This window comes from Molossus molossus, unplaced genomic scaffold (genome assembly GCF_014108415.1).
Source record: "Molossus molossus isolate mMolMol1 unplaced genomic scaffold, mMolMol1.p scaffold_m16_p_1, whole genome shotgun sequence".
Classification (NCBI taxonomy): domain Eukaryota; kingdom Metazoa; phylum Chordata; class Mammalia; order Chiroptera; family Molossidae; genus Molossus; species Molossus molossus.
Genome location: NW_023425344.1, coordinates 49,351,507 through 49,371,155, shown reverse-complemented (window position 1 = coordinate 49,371,155; position 19,649 = coordinate 49,351,507). Strand labels below are relative to the sequence as shown.

Sequence of the window (19,649 nt, the reverse complement as noted above, 5' to 3'; positions counted from 1 at the left end):
AGAATCTATTTCATTGTATTTTTTTTAATTTAAAATTTTAAATATCCACTCAATTATTTCACAATCTCAATATTTTTTAATATAATTTTCATTGCAGTAATAATTTGCATAAATGTATATATACTTTGAACAATGTAATGTTGATTTGCATAAATGTATCTACATTTTGGAAATTATAATCCTCTATGTGTAAAAAATGCTTCTAGCATTTAAAATTTGACTTAGTTCACATAATATTATTTCTTGACTAATGCCATAGATTGATATCCTATGTTATTTATGGTTTAATATTAATTAATATACTGAGAATAAAAATATTATTTTAGTAGCAATTCTAAATTTGAGATAATTTGCATCAGGAAACAACAAAACTACATGACTAAGAGAACGTGCAATCTTAAAAAGGAAGAGGAAGATATTGGCCCCAGATATATGTTTAATTGTCAGAAGTTTATCAATTATAGGACATTTTTTCATGCTGTCCCCTCTATTTCTGTTATTTATATAACTCATATATACTGAAGAGAAACCATGCATTTTTGTTCTCCTTTCCAGATCATAAAAAGTTGCACTATTATCAAACCTCCTTCCAGATCCCAAGTATTGAATATAATCCTGATTTTTTAGTAGAACACTCAAAAGTTAGGATTGACTTAAAACAAAAAATCAGTGATGAGGTAAGTCTAAGTTTTTCTGGTACCATTCCTATCCTGACAATTCTGTTGGGAAGATGAAGGTTAAAATAAAGGGGCGAGTTGAGAACACACCAAATTGCACCTATATTGGGTTTGCCAGATAAAATACAGAATGCCCAGCTAAATTTTAATTTCATAATTTCCTGAAAAAATACTTTGTTCAGTATTTTAAACACATATGAAAAAAAAATCATTTATAGTTTACCTGAAATTAAAATTTAACTATTTTATTTGCTAATCCTGGCAACCCTAACCAACATTGTCTCAGGTACACTGGAAAACAATGACTGCACCGAAGACTGAACAACATAAGATAAACAGAAAAAAAAAAAAAAAGGCTTAAATACAACAACAACAAAATAGAGTATCTGGAAACATAACTCAATCATTCAGGCACAAACGACATTACCATATACTGTTTATCACACACCTGCTGTGTGTATGACCCTAATACATTTCCCATAAGGCAATTATACTGAATATTTATTCCTAAAAATATAGCACAGGAACGCACACTTCCACCGAAGACTCCAGTTGTATACACAGCTTCTCCTGAGCCAAGCATTAACCAAAGATGAAAGATCATTCTTGTCAGGTTCAGAAACATTTCTTCAGCCATTTCCCAACCAAAAGTAGAAGGTGATGAAATGACTGGAGAGATGCAACTAAGTGAGGTTGGCAGGGTAGAGAATATTTTTGTTACAGGAAGAAATCTATTGACTTGGAGACAGTCTAAGCTTTGAAATCAGAACACCTGGATTCCTTTCCCAATTCTACTCTTTGTCAGAGTCTCAACTTTGGGAAAGCTGCTTCACCCCTCAAGGTTTCTTCAAAATAAGGATAATCATGCCCACCTCTCTGAATTATTCTGAAAAACAGTTTATGTTGAGAATAAAAAGTATGAAAAGTAATGTCTGAATGGATGTTAGCATCTGTTTCACAGAACTTTTCACACACCTCTGCTGGAGCACTTACCGCTTTGGGACATCATCACTGTTGTATGTCTAGGCCCCTCTGGATGTGTGAGGGGCTAAGTCTACTTGTTCTTTTAACTCTGGTACCTGTCACAGTGTCTGCCACATGGTAGAATCATAGAAATACTCATCGAAGAGATGAAGGAAATAAATAAACAATTTACTAGTATTGGTCCTGTCTTCTAGAATGCAAATGGTGACAACATAAGAAAAGTATCATAATTTAGAAGAACAGTACAGAAGTACAGTAATTTAGACCAGGAGTTGGCAACTTTTTTCTGTAAAATGCTAGATAGTAAATAATTTCAGCTTTGCAGGCCACAGAGTCCCTCTGAAGTAATTCAAATCTGTCATTGTAGTGCCACTGCAGCCACAGACAATACGTCAGCAAATAAGTGGAGCTGTGCTCCGGTAAAACTGTATGCTGGACACTGAAAGTTAAATTTTGTAAAATATTTAGCTATGACAAAATATTATTTTTTAATATTTTTCAACTATTAAAATAATGTGAAGACCACTTTTAGATGATAGGCACACAAAAACGAGTGGTTGGCTAAATTTGTCCTACAGGCTGTAATTCGCTGATCCCTGATTTAGACTGTGAGTTACAGTTCTAGCAAACATGTTCTTGGAAGACATGATTAAAGCCAGTACCTAAAATGAAATTTAGAGATGCCTTTTGGAGCTCAATAATTTAGACTGTTTACATTCTCAGTTACCATTGGCAATAACATGATTCACAAAGCTGTGGTTTAAAGGGAAACAACAACAAATAATAATGAAATTAAAAAGAGAATAGAAGTAGATAGTTAGAGAACTTATAATAAATTTTATAAAAATCTAAGTAAAAATCTAGAAGTATATATATAAAAAATATAGGTGTTCTACAGTGATTTAGAAGTTATTTTAATACTTTACGCTTTGCTGTATTGCTAGCTTTTTATAACTTTTTACAATGAATATGTATTAGGTTTTGTCATATAAATGTGCATGTGTGTATATAAAATTATTTCCTAAGTAAACAAATTTTTCTTCATGTTAGAAGGAAAACACATGGTCATTGATTTTTTTAATAACTATTGATTTTTCAATAAACTTATGCTTACCAACCTATCTAAAATGATTTGACATGGAGCCTCACCAGAGAAAATCGCATAAATGAAACCAGATCAGTGAACAGCACTTGTACAACACACATAATTTGGCAACTCTTCTCTTCTGATTTGAGGAAATAATTGTTGAGACTCAAGTTCACTTGAGGTTTGGCCCATGATCATCTTTTTTTCTGAAAAGCCAGATTGATGAATCAATGCTAGTGAATAGGTTTGTACAACCACAGATTCTGCAACAAGCTGTGGTTTTAATAAGAAATAATTTATTTTAGGAATCTATACCACGGAGAGAAATTATCCCATAGAAGCCTAAAATGACACACAAATAGCATAGTTGTATTTAAGTAATTATTTCCTGATTTTCCTTGATGAGTATATTCCTTTTAAAGAAGTACCCAATAAATATATATTCTTCTCCCCTCCCCCATTTACCCCAGGATCAAAATATGGCCTTAACTCTTTCCATAAAGCCTAAAAGACTGATTCTTCAATCATGCCCATGAGGATGATAACTGAGCTTGAAGGATAGTGTGAATGATAGTGGATTTTAAGTCCATACATAACAAGTTTTTAAAAAACTCAGTCTTTGTACCTCCAACTCTGTATATATTTTATACTAGCTATTGAAATATCCACCTTAATTCAACTCTATAACAGCCATCTCTAACCATGTGACAAGTTGTTCAAATATAAACATCTAAGTACTAGGATGACCTTTAGGATAGCAGGATTATGCCCCATTGAGCATTCTGGGGATAGGTGGAGCTTAGAATGAAAAGCTATTTGAATCACTGTAGGTTTTATACAAAATTTTCTGTGATATATTGAAATGTGTGAAATTCATATTTAACAAAGTTATATGCTGGTTTTTTTTTCTCTTCTCAGATAGATAAGATATTTCAAAGTTCCAGTTTAAAACATGATTACATCGAGTCTCATGTTGTCAACTTTAGGTAATCATAATTAATTAATTCATATAATGAAAAGGCAATTTTGTTGTATTATTTAGTTAATCTTCAATTTTTTGCTTTGTAGATAAGATCTAAAAATCTTAGATATAATAAGAGCAAAAATAATTTAATATTAATACATTTAATTGTTATTCCTCCTGTTCAGAGTACCTATAGGGGATATTTTCTTAACTTGGGTAGAAATAAAATATATTATACTAGTTGCATTTCAAAAAAGTTGTGGGTTCAGTTCTGATCGGGGCACATACCTAAGTTTCAGGTTTGACCCCTAATCAGGGCATGTGCAAGAAGCAACAACTGATGTTTCTCTCACATCAATGTTTTTTGTTTTTTTCTCTCTCAATCTCTCTCTTTCTAACTTTAAAATTTTACTTAAATTTTAAACATAAACAGATATTGTGAATTTCTTTAAATCAAGGAAATTATATGTAGAAAGAGTTGATGGATTTAACAAATGCTTTTGATTTATTTTTTCAGAAAAAAAAATTGTAGAACTTTCAGTTACTCTCCCCTCCATGAATATGATCAAGTTTTATAAGCAGGGAATGATTTACATATTAACACTTATATGATAAAGAAAAGGGGGAAAATCCATGATAATAAAATGTATAAAGTATTATATTGTTTTCTGAAGATATGAATAGCATTTAAATAATAAGGTATAAAATAGTAATTGCTATGACTATGACCTTACTCATTTATTCTGGTGATTTTTTTTTTCAGGTCAAGTAATGATGGTTTGGAAACAGATGTAGTGCTTAAATTTCACCTTGTTTCTAGCAATGCAGAAACAATGAAAAGTCAAGCTGCTAACATTTTGCATCAGAGGTTAAAATTAAATGACAGCTTTTTGAAGATAGATACTTCATTACCTTATCTTAGAGGCAAGAAATACCTTTTTTCCTTCCTTGTTATAGTTCATCATTTTAACTATCTGCTCATCTACAGAGAAAGTATCTTTATTTCATCATAAAATGAAACCACTTTTCATTTTTAAGTCTCTCATTTACTTGATAATAAACAAAACCTCACAAAATCAACACCAAGATGATCTTCCTTTGTTTAATATGGAAGTAATTATGAAAGAATAATTATATAATACCACAAATATAATAGTATATTTTCCTTTTTCAAAAGAGAGATATTAGTGTAATTGTTTGGATTCATTAAGCATAAATAGGATAAAAACCTACACTCTGGCCCTGGCCGGTTTGGCTCAGCGGTTAGAGTGTCGACCTGCAGTCCTGAGAGACCTGGGTTCGGTTCCCGCTAGGGGCGCGTACCTCGGTTGCAGTTTGTCCCCGGCCCTGGTGGGTTGTGCGGGTGGCAGCCACTTGATGTGTTCCTTTCACGTCTATGTTTCTCTCTCTCTCTCTGTTCCTCTCTCTCCCTCCCACTCTACCTGAACAAAAAATGGGAAAGTGTCCTCAGGTGAGGATTAAAAAAAAAAAAAAAAAAAAAACCTACACTCTGCTACTGTGCAAATGACAAGACCTCTTTTTGATGCCTCTTTATAGCCACTCCCTCCTCCTCTGCCCACTGGTACCCTTGCAATCACTAACCCATTCTCCATCAATTATATGATTTCATGAATTTTACATAAATGAATCATACACTTTATATCCTTTTGTAATTGCCCTTTTTCACTTAGCATAATTTTTTTGAGGTTCATTCATGTTTTTGTATGTGTCAATAATTTATTCCCCTTTTTGGTTTTTCATTTGCTGAGTAGTATCACATAATACACCAGTTTGTAAGTTTGTTTAACCCCTTATCCATTGAAGAGCATTTGGGTAATTTCAAGATTTGGGCTACTACAATGAAGCTGCTAGGAACATTCATGTACAAGTTCCTACATGAAAATAAGTTTCCATTCCTCTGGGATAAATGCCCATCTATTCACTTGCTGTGTTGCTTGGTAAAGCCATTTTTTATTTTGAAAGAAACTACCAAATCACTTTCTAGAGTACCATTTTGCATCCTCCTCCTATAGGTATAATCAATGTATGAGTGACCCAGTTTCTTTCCCTCTGCTAGAATTTAGTGTTATCACTATTTTTCATGTTAGCCTTTTTGACTGATATATCATTGTAGCTTTAATTTGCATTTCTTCAATAGCTAATAATATTGAACATATTTTTACATGCTTATTTTCATCTATATATTCTCTTTGATGAAATGTCTATGTAAGTTATTTTTTCTGAGTTGTTTTCTATTTTTAAAATTTTAATCTGAGAGCTTTTTATATATTCTAGATATCAGGCCTTTGTCAGATATGTAATTTGCAAATATTTTCTACTGGTATATAATTTCCCTTTTGATCCTCTAAACAGTCTTACACAGAGTAAAAGTTTTTTATTCTGATGAGATCAAATTAATCCAACTTTCCTGTTATAGATTGTGCTTCTGGTAATAAATCTAACTTTTCTCCTAGTATTGTTTCCCCAATAATTTTTTTCTATGTTCTTTTATGTTTTATAATTTTACATATTTTACTTATACTTTTTATATATTTTATACATTTTATACTTTTACATGACATTATAATCTGTAATTCATTTTAAGCTAAATTTTGTATAAACTGTGAAGTTTGGGTAGAGGTTCACTTTCTTGCTAATGCATGCCTAAATACTCCAGCATTGTTCATGGAAAAGGCTGTTCATTCTCAATTCAATTTCTTTTTGTCCTCAATTCAATTTCTTTTTGTCCGTTGTCAAAAATCATTTGGGCATTTTTATGTGGATCTATTTTCGGATTCTGCACTCTGTTTCATTGATTTGTCTATCCTACACCAGGACCACATCTTCTTGATTACTGCAAGTACACAGTAAGCCTTGAAATGGGAAAGATGATTTTCTACTTCATTGTTCTTTATCAAAATTGTATTGAATACTCTAGTTCCTTTCTATATAAATTTTAGAATAATCTTGTCTGGATCTAAAAAGAAATCAGTTGAATTTTGATAGAAATTTTGCTAAACATATTGATCAATTTTAAAAGATTTGATGTCTTTACTTTATTATCAGTCTTTTCTAACTTTTAGTATATAAATCCTGCACATTTTTGTTATATTTATAACTGAATATTTTGTATTCTTTGGAGAATTATAAAAGTGCTTTTTAATTTTTACTTTCACTTCTTTGTCTTCAATGCAATTGATTTTTTTGTATTGCTCATGTATCCTGCAACATTAATGAACTCATTAGTTTTAGAAATTTCTTTTTGTAGATTTTTTTGGAGTTTTTTATGGTGACAATTATGTTGTCTACAAATAGAGACATTTTTACTTCTTTCTCTGAAATATAAAAGTCTTTTATGTGTTTTTATTACATTATCCAGTGGCTAGATTCTCCAGTATTATGCTAAAGAAGAGGGACAACAGTGGACATTCTTGTCTTTCTCCCAGTCATAGAAAGCAGTAGGTCTTTCACTTCAAGTATGATATAAGATACAGGGTTTTTGTAAATGCTCTTCACGAAGGTGATGAAATATCTTTTTATTCCTAATGAATTAAGAGTCTTTATCATAAATGAATGTTGGCTTTTTTTTTTTTTTATCCTTACCCGAGGACATTTTTGCATTTATCTTCAGATAGAGTGGGAGGGAGAGAGGGAGAAAGAGAGAGAGAGAAACATTGATGTGAAAGAGACACATCGACAGGTTGCTATTCACCTGACCCCTACCTGGGCTGGGGACGAACTGCAACTGAGGCATGTGCCCTTGGCGGGAACCAAACCTGAGACTCTGTGGTCCGCGGGGCCAACGCTCTAACCGCTGAGCCAAACTGGCCAGGGCTGTTGGCTTTTTTTTATTGAGGCATAATTAACATGCCATAAAGTTAACCATTAGTCATTTTGAAGTATATAATCCAGTGGCCTTTAGTACACAGTGTTGTGCAACCTCACTTCTTCCTAGTTTCAAGATGTTTTTGTCACCTCTAAAAGAAATCCTTTAATACTAAGCTTCCCCTTCTTATTCCCCCTTCTCCCAGGCCCTAACAATCACTAACAGGCTTTCCATTTCTGTGGATTTACCTATTCAGGAGGTTTCATACAAATGGGATCACATAATATGTAACTGTATGTGTCTGGCTTCTTTCACTTATCATAATATTCAAAGTTCATCCATGTAGTAGAATGCATCAGTACTTCATTCCTTTTTATGGCTAAATAATACTTCACTATATAGATATAGCACATTTTTTTACCTATTTATCAGTTGATGAACATGTGTGCTGTTGTGCATAGTACTACCAAATGTTTGTGTACAAGTATTTGTTTGCATACCTGTTTTCAATATTGTTGGATATATACCTTGAAGCAGAAGTGCTGGAAAGTATGGTAACTCTATGTTTAACTTGTGAAACTGCCAAATGTTTTCCACAGTGGCTGCACCATTTTACACTTCCACCAGCAGTGTATGAGGGTACTAATTTCTTTTACTCTCACCAACACTTATCTTCCAATTTTTTAATTGTGTTCAAGTCAGTGAGTCTGATAAGTCTCAAATTTTGTTGAATGCATTCTCTATGTCAATCAACAAGATCAAATAAATTTCCTTTTTTAGTCTGTTGAGATGGTAAATTATATTAATTGATTTTCAAACTTTAAACCATCTTTGCATACCTGGAATAAGCCCCATTCATCACTGTGTATTATTCTTTTTGTACATTGTTAAATTCAATTAGCTAAAATGTTGTTGAAGATTTTGCATCTAAATTCATGATGTATATCAGTCTGTTGTTGATATGGTTTTAGAATCAAGGAAATACTAAGCTCATCAAATGAATTAGGACATTTTTACTTTTCTTCTAATTTCTGGAATAGATTATGCAAATTAATATTAATTCTTCTAATGTTTTTAAAAATTCTCCAGTGATGCCATTTTGGCCTGAGAATTCCTTTTTCAATAAATTTTTTAAATCAATTTCTTTATTAGTAGCACTATTCCGGTTATTTGCATCATTTTTGCTGAGTTTTGGTAGTTTGTGGTTTTCAGGGAATTAATCCATTTTTCTAAGTTGTCAAACCTATGAATGTCAAGTTGTTCGTAGTATTCTTTAATTAATCTTTAAGGGCTCCACCCATTTGTGATACCCCTCATTTCATTCCTGACATTAGTGATTTATGTCTTCTCTATTTTTCTTTGTCATTCATTTCAGAAGTTCATAACTTTCATTAATTATTATCACCCAACCAGTTGTTTTTTATTTTATTAATTTTTCTACATTATTTTTCTGTTTTCAATTTTATTGATCAAAATGTTGGTCTTGATTGATTTTCTCTTATGTCCTTCCTCCTCCTTACCTTAGGTTTATTTTGTTCTTCTTTTCTTAATTTCCTTAGGTAGAAACTTATTGATTTGAAATATTCTTTTCTTTTCTAATGTAAGCATATAATGCTATAAAAAAAAAAAAATCCTCTCTGCAGTGTTTTATCTGCATCTCACACTATTTGCTATGTTATATTTTCATATTCATTCTGTTCTATTGAATATTTAGTTTTGGAGACTTTTTCTTAGACCCATAGATAATCTAGGTATTTTTTAACTTCAAAATGTTTAGAGATTTTCCCATTATCTTTCCATTCCTTTTTTTCTTTTTTACTAATTTATTTTTGTTACAGATGTTTCTCCTATTTTCCCCACTGACACTCTCCTCCCTATCCCAGCCACCTCATCTACAGCTTTGTTGTCTATGTCCATTGGTTATGTGTACATGCATTAAAGTTCTGTGGTTTATCTCTTCCCTTCCCCCGCCCCTCTTCTGAGGATTATCATTCTGTACCCTACTTCCACATCTCTGGTTCTACCCTGTCCCTCAGACTGTTATGTTCATTGTATTCCACAAATAAGTGAGATCATGTGATCTTTTCTTTCTCTGCTTGCTTTGTTTTTCTTAGGATAATATTCTCTAGGTCCCTCCATGTGGTCTCAAAGGATAAGAGATCTTTCTTTCTTACAGCTGCATAGTACTCCATTGTGTATATGTACCACTGCTTTTTTATCCATTCGTCTACTGATGGACACTTGGGCTGTTTCCAGATCTTAGCAATTGTAAATAGTGCTGCTATGAACATGGGGGTACATATATTCTTACTGATTGGTGTTTCAGGATTCTTAGGGTATATTCCTAGAAGTGGGATCACTGGGTCAAACGGCAATTCAATTTTTAGAGGTAACACCATAGTGTTTTTCATAGCAGCTGTACCAGTCTGCATTCCCACCAACAGTGTACTAGAGTCCCATTGTCTCCACACCCTCACAAGCAGTTGCTGTTTGATGATTTGTTGATGGCAGCATTCTGACAAGTGTGAAGTGATACCTCATAGTTGTTTTAATTTGCATCTGTCTGATAATTAGTGATGTTGAGCATGTTTTCATATGTCTCTAGCCATTGGTATGTCCTTTTTGGAGAGGTGTCTATTTAGTTCCTCTGCCCATTTTTTAATTGGGTTCTTTGTCTTCCTTTTGTTGAGTTGTATGAGCACTCTCTATATATTGGAAATTAACCCCTTATCTGATATGTCATTGGCAATGATGCTCTTCCATACACTGGGTTCCCTTATCACTTTGATGGTTGTTTCTTTTGCTGTGCAGAAGCTTTTTAGTTTGATATAGTCCCATGTGTTCATATTTTTACTTTGCTTCTATTGTCTTAGGTGATGTATCAGTGAAAATTCTGCTGCGTATGATGTCTGAAATTTTGTTGCCTACATTTTCTTCTAGGATTTTTATGGATTCACGGGTCACATTTAAGTCTTTTATTCATTTTGAGATTATTTTTGTGTATGGTGTAAGTTGATGGTCTAGTTTCATTTTTTTTGCATGTAGCTATCCAATTTTCTCAACACCATTTACTGAAGAGGCTGTCTTTACTCCACTGTATGCTCTTGCTACCTTTGTCAAATATTATTTGAGCATAATGTCTTGGGTCAATATCCGGGTTCTCTATTCTTCTCCACTGGTCTATATGCCTGTTCTTGTGCCAGTACCAGGCTGTTTTGATTATAGTAGCTTTGTAGTATAACCTGATATTCAATATTGTGATCCCTCCAACTTTGTTCTTCCTTTTCAAGATTGCTGTGGCTATTCGAGGTCTGATTTGGTTCCTTAAGAACTTTTGAAGTATTTGTTCTAGTTCTGTGAAATATGTCGTTGGTATTTTGATGGGGATTGCATTGAATCTATAAATTGCTTTGGGTAATATGGACATTTTAATGACGTTAATTCTTCCAATCCATGAACAAGGTATGTGCTTCCACTTATTTATATCTTCCTGTATTTCTTTTTTCAATGTCCTGTAGTTTTCTGCAAATAGGTCCTTTACTTCTTTGGTTAATTTTATTCCTAGGTATATTAATTTTTTTGCCACGATGGTAAATGGGATAGCTTTTTTAGTTTCTCTTTCTGTCAGTTCATCATTGGTGTATAAGAATGCCATCAATTTCTTGAAGTTAAGTTTGTATCCTGTTACTTTGCCAAATTCATTTATTACGTCTAGTAGGTTTTTGACAGAGTCTTTACGGTTTTCTATGTATATTTTCATGTCATCTTCGAATAATGACAGTTTCACTTCCTCTTTTCCAATCTCAATCTCTTTTATTTTTTCTGATTTCTCCCTGTCTGATTGCTGTGGCTAAGACTTCCAGTACTATGTTAAATAAGCATGGTGAAAGTGGACATGCCTGTCTTGTTCCTGTTTTTAATGGAAATGCTTTTAGTTTTTGCCCATTGAGTATGATGTTGGCTGTAGGTCTTTTATATATGGCCTATATTATGTCAAGATATGATCTCTCCATTCCCACATTGCTGAGCATTTTTATCAGAAATAGATGCTGGATTTTGTCGAATGCTTTTTCAGCGTCTATTGATATAATCAGGTGATTTTTATCTTTTATTTTGTTTGTGTGGTGTATCACATTTATTGATTTGCAAATATTGTACCAGCCTTGCATCTCTGGGATGAATCCCACTGGTTATAGTGAATAATTTTTTTGATGTATAGCTGGATTGGATTTGCTAGTATTTTGTTCAGGATTTTGGCATTTATGTTCATCAGGGATATTGGCCTGTGGTTTTCTTTCTTTGTAGTGTCTTTTTCTGGTTTTGGAATTAAAATTATGCTGGCCTCATAAAACAAGTTTGGAAGTCTTCCTTCTTCTTGAATTTTTTGAAATAGTTTGAGGAAAATGGGTGTTAGTTCTTGTTTGAATGTTCAGTAAAACTTCCCCGTGAAGTCGTTCGGGCCTGGGCTTTTGTTTGCTGGGAGAGTCTTGATTACATCTTCAATTTCTTTTGTTGTTGTTGGTCTGTTCAAGTTTTCTATCTCTCTCCGGTTCAGTTTTGGGAGAATATGTGTTTCTAGAAATTTTCCCTTTTTTCTTAGATTGTCGAATTTGTTGCCATATAATTTTTCATAGTGTTTGTTAACGATCCTTTGTATTTCTCTGGTGTCAGTTGTTACTTCTCCTCTTTCATTTCTGATTTTGTGTATTTGGGTTCTGTCTCTTTGTTTCTTGGTGAGTCTAGCTAAGGGTCCATCAATCTTGTTTATCTTTTCAAAGAACCAGCTCTTTGTTTCATTGATCCGTTGAATTGTTTTTTGGTCTCTATGTTGTTTATTTCTGCTCTGATCTTTACTATTTCCTTCCTTCTACTTGCTCTGGGTTTGTTTGTTTGTTTGTTTGTTTGCTTTCTAGTTCTTTAAGTTGTGAGGTTAGATAGTCAATTAAAATTTTTTCTTGTTTCTTGAGGTAGGCCTGTAGTGCTATGAACTTCCCTCTCAGAACTGCTTTTGCTGCATCCCATAGATTTTGTGTTGTTGTGTGTTCATTTTCATTGGTTTCTAGGGAGTTTTTAATTTCTTCCCTGATCTCCTTGGTAACCCATTTATTGTTTAATAACATGCTATATAGTCTCCATGTGTTCAAATGTCTTTGCATGTTCTTGTTGCAATTGATTTCTAATTTTATGCCACTGTGATCTGAGAAGATGCTTGATATAATTTCAATCTTCTTGAACTTGTAGAGACTTAGTTTGTGTTCTTATATGTGGTCTGTCTTTGAGAACGTGCCATGTGAACTTGAGAAGAATGTGAATTCAGTAGTTTTGGTGTGTAATTCTCTGTAGATATCTATTAAATCCATTTGATCTAGTGTTTCATTTAGAGTGTCTGTTTTCTTGCTAGGTTTTTGTCTAGAGGATCTATCCAGTGATGTCAGCGGGGTGTTGATGTCCCCTGCTATGATGGTATTGCTGTCCATTTTTCCTTTGAAGTCCTCCAAAAGATTTTTAATATATATTGGTGCTCCTATATTGGGTGCACATATGTTTACCAAGTTTATATCTTCCTGTTGGATAGATCCTTTAAATATTATGTAGTGACTTTCTTTGTCTCTAGTTATGGCCTTTATTTTGAAATCTAATTATTAGATATGAGTATTGCTACCCCAGCTTTTTTTTTTCCTTTTTGTTTGCTTGGAAGATTTTTTTTCCATCCCTTCACTTTCAACCTATGTGAGTCTTTTGTTGTGAGGTGGGTCTCTTGTAAATAACATATAGATGAGTCATGCTTTCTTATCCAATCAGCTACTCTGTGTCTTTTTATCAGAGCATTCAGTCCATTTACATTTAAGGTGATTATTGATCTGTACTTATTTATTGCTATTTTTGTTTAGTGTGGTTATATTTTTCTTCCTATTTCCTCTATTAATTACAGCAGTTCTTTAACATATCTTGCAGTGCTGGTTTGGTGCTAATGTATTTCCTTAGTCTTTTTTTTTTTTTTTTGTCTGGAAAGCTCTTTATTTGACCTTATATTTTGAATGATAACCTTGCTGGATAGAGTAGTCTTGGGTTCAGGTCCTTGTTTTTTATGACTTTGATTACTTCATGCCACTCCCTTCTGGCCTGTAGTGTTTCTGTTGAGAAGTCAGCTGAGAGCCTTATGGGGGTTCTTTTAGATAACCTGTTGCTTATCTCTTGCTGCCTTTAGGATTCTCTCTTTGTCTTTAATTTCTGGCATTTTAATTACTATGTGTCTTGGTGTGGGTCTGTTTGGGTTCTTCTTACTTGGAGGTCTCTGTACTTCTTGAACTTGAATGCCTTCTTCCTTCACCAAATTAGGGAAGTTTTCTGTCACTATGTCTTCAAATATATTCTCTAACCCTTGCTCATTTTCTTCTTTTTTGGGGACTCCTATTATGCGAATATTAATATGTTTCCAGTTGTCCCACAGTTCTCTTAAGCTGTCTTCCTGTTTTTTATTTTTTTTCTTTTGGTTTTCTGATTGGTTGATTTTTTTCTACCCTGTCTTCTAATTCACTGATCTAGTCCTCAGCTTCCTCTACTCTCTTGTTTAGTCTTTCCAATGTGTTCTTTATTTCTGCTATGTCATTTTTTATTTCCACTTGGTTGAATTTCAATGCTTCTATATCTTTACTCATGGTTTTGACGTCTTTACTCATGCTGTTGAGCTTCCTCAAGATCATGGCTCTGAACTCTACCTCTGGTAACTTGATGAACTGCACTTCATTTATCTCATCTTCAGTAGAGGTCTCTTGTTCTTTCATTTGGGATTTGTTTCTTTGTTTCACCATTTTGGCTATCTCAGTGGGTTTTGGAGTTTGCCAAATATTCCATGTGGGTGTTAGTGTTCTGCTGTTTGTGGCTCCCTTTACTGGGTTTGGATGAGCGTGAAAGGACCCACATTAAACACCACTGTCAAATCTTACTTTCTTGGGTAGAATCACAAGGCCAGGAACAATTCAGTTATCCTCTAACTTTTTGCCTGTAGGCTATTAGTCATGGTTACTTGAAGAGCATTAGGTTCTCAGTTGAATGAAAAACTCCCTCAGGTGTTCAGAGTAGAAGGATTTCCCGAGTGTGGGGCAGAGGCTGGTTGTTAATGAGCTTCAATTTGCATTTCAATGGCCCACCTGGGTGGGATTGAATCTTCGTGGGAAGGGCCACGCCCTCTCCCCAGAGCCCTGGGAAGGAGTAAGATGGCCACCATCCTTCTTGGCCACAATTCAGCAAAAGCTCTGAGGGCCCTCCAAATTCTGAGTGTCCCCACACAGTTCCAGTCCAGTCCACCCTCCCTCTGCCAGAGCCCAAGGTGAATGGCTCTGGCTATTCTAGTGCTCTGTCCTGGCCCTCTGCACTGTGGAGCAGGCTTGGGATTTTAACTCTGAGGGCAATGCTCACAGCTAAGACCGCTGCTATCTGTGGGCTTTCAGCCCCCGTCATGCCTTCACAATCCTACCAGGATCGATTCAGTGTCCCTGGTTATATGGTCCACGAACGCTGCTTTTCTGTTGCTTTTTCTCAATGATTTGTCTTTATTTTAGTTGTAATTCCAGTTTGGCTTTTGGAGATGGTCTGTGTAGCTTCCATTCACTCTGCCGCCATTTTGGGATCTCCTATCTTTCCATTGTTGATTCCCATCTTGATTTCATTATAAACAGAGAACATACTTTGTTTAATTTCTTTTAAATGTGCAGAATATTATGACTCAGGTTAAGAACTATCTTGATGAATGTTTCATGGGCACTTTAGAAGAATGTGCATTTTATTATTGTTAGGTGGAGTATATTACATATATCAATTATATCTTACTGTTAATGGTGTTGTTTTGTTCTACATCCTTCTTAATTTTTTGTCTGATTTGTTTTTTGTTTGTTCTGTGTCTTATTCTTATGTTCCTTTTTTCCTCCATCCTTGTGCATGACTTGAACATTTTTTGAGTTCCATTTTGACTTATTTTTAATATTTTTTAGCTTATCACTATGTTAAGTTGTCTTAGTGGTTTCTCTAGGTATTAACATATATGTATATATGTTAGGTATTTACATATATATATGTATATATAATAACAATCTACTGGTGTCAACCTTTCAACAGAAACTTTACTTCCATTTAGTCACCTATCCTCACCACTTTTTAGATATATTTGGAAATGTTTTCTCCATATATATTCAACACAACATCAGGTGGATGTTATGTCTTTCACTTTAACAATAAAATATGTTTAGAAAAACTCATGAAGGAAAAGACAGTCTATTATGTTTATTTCTAATTTTACACATTATGCCTCTTTCTTCATGTTTTATTGGTTCTAGCCTTCTTCTGTTATCATTTGCTTTTTGTTTGGATGGTTTCTTTTAAACATTATCTGAGAGTAGATCTGTTAGAAACAAGTTCTTTTAGTTCCTCTGCATCTGAGAATATCTTTATTTCTCCCTCATTTCTGAAGATACTTTCACTTGATATAGGAGTTTTTGTTGATAATTTTTCTTTCAGAACTTCAAAAATGCTATGTCAGTTCCTTTGGACTTTATGGTTTCAGATGAAAAATTGCTGGTATTTGAACTGAATTGGCATTACTTAGGTAATATATGGTTTTTCTTTATTTCTATTTCTTTTTCTTAATTTTTAGTAGATTAATTATGATGTCTTTTGGTTTGGATTTCTTTGAGTTTTTTATATTTAAGATGTGCCCACTTCTTGAATCTGTAGGTCTCTGTCTTTAGCCAAATTTGGAGAGTTCTCAACCATTATTCTTAAATACTTTTTTTATTCTACACTCTTTTTCTTTCCTTCTGGGACTCTGATAATATGAATGTTAACATTTTTTAAAAGAATAGCTTGTTGATTTTTTCAAGAGAGAGGAAGAGAAAGAAAGAGAAACATTGATGTCAGAGTGCAACATCTATCTCTGCCTCCAGCATGCCCCCTACTGGGGATCCATTATGAAAACTGGGTGTGTGCCCTTGACTGGAAATTGAACTGGAAACCTCCTGGTGCACGGGATGATGCCCAACCAACTGAGCCATACTGGCCAGAGAGAATGTTAAATTTTGTGTTATTATCATCCCGCAGATATCAGAGACTGTTTATTATTTTTAGTGTATATCTTTCTGTTCTTCAAACTGAGTAAATTTTATTGATTTGTCTTCAAGTCACTGATTCTATTCCTCATCATTTCCACTCTACTATTAAGGCCATCCAGCAAGTTCTATTTTGTTATTGTATTTTTTTTTCAGTTCTATAATTTTCTATTTGGTTATTTTTTATAATTTCCAGTCTTTGCTTAGATTTTCTACTTTTTCACTTGTTCCAAGAGAATTTATAATTGATTGCTGAATTATTTTTATGGCAGCTGCTTTAAAATCTGCATCAGATATCTTCAACATCTTGTCTCACTATTGGCATCTGTTGATTTCATTTTGTTTTTCAGATTGTTGTTTTCCTGGGTTTCGGTATGGCAAGTAATTTTTGTTCATATTCTGAATCTTTTCGTTATTACATTAGGAGGCACTCAATTCTATTTAATTATTCTGTATTAGCAGGTAGTTGATCTGTTTAGGTTTGAGGTTTAGATTCTCACTCGCTTTAGTCATTTTGATAAGAATTCAGTTTTCAGAGCCCTTGCAGTACTGTCTGCTAGCTGATGGCCTGGTTGGGAAGTGGGGACTGGGTGTTTGGGGGCTCCCTGCTCTCACTGCTGTCACTACACTGGCAGAAGGAATTCCAGGCCTAGGTGGTAAAGCAGAGGTTTGGGGATCCCACTAGGTCCCTGTTATGCTTTCTCTTACATGGATTTGGATGGAGAGTAAAGACTTCTCTTGGGATTTTTTGCCTATGCCAGATTGCATGCCTCTCTTGGTCTCCAGCCCAAAGTATATATGAGATAAAGAGGTAATTCAGCACATTTTTCTCCCTCAAATCCTAAATCTCTAGCCATTCTTCCCTTTTCCTTCTAGCTTGCAGAGTTCTTTTATATATGATGAATAATTTTTAGAAGTAATTTGTTATATGTATAGGAAAAGAGCAGGGAAAAGTGAATCTATACAATCTTCTTCTAGGACTTGAGTCATTCAACCTCTTTTATTCTAAAGGTAAATACATTTGTTGGATAGTTTTCACATATGAGATATAGTACCATCATAAAAATTCATCAACAGTTTTTTCATACATAGTAATAAGCCTAGGCTAAAATTATCTGTGAAATAACCATAATCCACCTCATTCTCACTGATCCATAAAAAGAGGGTGACACCAAACTATAACTGAAATGGTTGCAGGACAAGTTTTTGGCCACAAGAACTATTTAAATCATGTCCTTAATAGATTTGGCCCATAATATTATTGTGAAGATAAAATAAGTAAGTAATGTGAAATGTTTGTCACAGTCCCAGGTACATAGTACTTAGCAAGTTATTAGTTATCATTACTGCTCATCTATTTATTCAGCAAGTATTTATTGAGAGTTCATTTATACCAAGAACTAAATTCTCTGTCCTCATAGAGCTAACATTCTAACTGGGGTAAGACAGAAAATGATCCAGTAAACAAGGCAAAATCCAATAATAATATGAAACTCCATGCAGAGAAAAGTCTAATTTAGATTTGGTTGTCATGGAAGGTCTCTTTGAGGAGAAGATTTTTAAGCTGAGATCTGAATGATAGTGGTGGACTAACCACAAAAAATAAAAGGGAAGAACATTCCTGGCAGAAGGGGCAGCTAGAATGAAGAAATGACAGCAACATCTTGGCACAGTACAAAATCTGGAAGGCTGCCCTCGCTGGTATGGCTCAGTTGGTTGAGCAATATCCTGTACACCAAAAGGTTTTGGGTTCAACTCCCAGTCAGGGTACATAACTAGGTTGCAGATTTGGTCCCCAGTTGGCCCACATACAAGAGGCAACCAATCAATGTCTTTCTCTCTCTCTCTCTCTCGCTCTCTCAAATCAATAAACATATTCTTGGGCAACAATTTTAAAAATTACTTAAAAAAAAAAAAAAACCCTGGAAGGCCAAGGTGGCAAATGGGTTGGCTAAGAGCAAGATCAGTTCAACATGAGAACATAGACATAAATAGAGACCATGTCATGCATATCCAGGTAGGATGTTTCAGTTTATTCTAAAGGCCAGAGAAGCCATGAGAGCAGGGGTGGGGAACATCCTGCCGGAGGGCCATATTAGGGCTATGAAATCAATACCAGCTAACATCACACGTCTCACCAAATTAGCATGACCAAATATAGCAGGCTAATTTTTAAATTGATAATTTTGTATGGCCGTTGAATGATGTTATAAATATCCAAATGCCCCTTGCCAGGAAAAAGGTTCCCCACTCCTGCATTAGAGGACTGCTATTATTGATGAAACTTAATCCTAAGGGACTTTACTGTAATAAACTCTCTACCCATAGTCATCTGCACATGAATTTTATGTTCCCCTTTAGAGTCTGACCTACATTGAAAACTCCTTAATTTGCAGATTTACTGAAACTTCACACTAACTTTCATTGTAAAAAAAATGTGGGTCTAGATTGCTCATTATACTATTTGGCATAAGGAAGAATTCATATAATTGTGGGGAACAGCTACTGATCATGCTTTATTTTTCTATTTTTCTTCATGAAAAAATGACTACCATATTTGAGGATTTGTTAGTGTATTGGTGGATTTTGATTCCACAGGGAGCATCTGTGGACCAAGTGGACCTCAGATGCCAAGTGTTTAAGACTCTTGAATGGCTTTAAGGTAACACTACTGTGCGAATGAGGACGGAGGAGAATGGTACTACATATGTAAAAGTTGCCTTAGATCCTCTTCTGTTTAGCTTATATTTTAATAAATTGGCATGGCATTAATTAATTAATTAATTAATTAATTAATTAATTAATTCTTCATGGCAAACAACATCCTTCTTTCTGCCAATGTTTTTATAATCATTAACCAATATTTTCCTAGAGTCTACATATATAGTCAGTGAAGAGTTTAATTTGTAGCTAAGCCTCTTCTCTTTTGTAGGATTTTATTCTATTGCCTTTAAATTACGTATTCCTGACTAATTCAGTTTCTCCCAAATAGAATATTCATGTCATATAG

At 34.1% G+C, this 19,649-nt stretch overlaps 1 protein-coding gene across 1 annotated transcript in view; it reads left to right on the top strand.

Annotated features, from left to right (window-relative positions):
• Positions 1–19,649, top strand: part of LOC118637389 (transmembrane protease serine 11G-like) — a 45,049-nt gene that overhangs the window by 15,739 nt on the left and 9,661 nt on the right. The window contains exons 3-5 of the mRNA XM_036272803.1: positions 556–677; positions 3,667–3,734; positions 4,476–4,636. Coding sequence (XP_036128696.1) covers positions 556–677; positions 3,667–3,734; positions 4,476–4,636 — 351 coding nt within the window. The remainder of the gene's footprint in view (positions 1–555; positions 678–3,666; positions 3,735–4,475; positions 4,637–19,649) is intronic.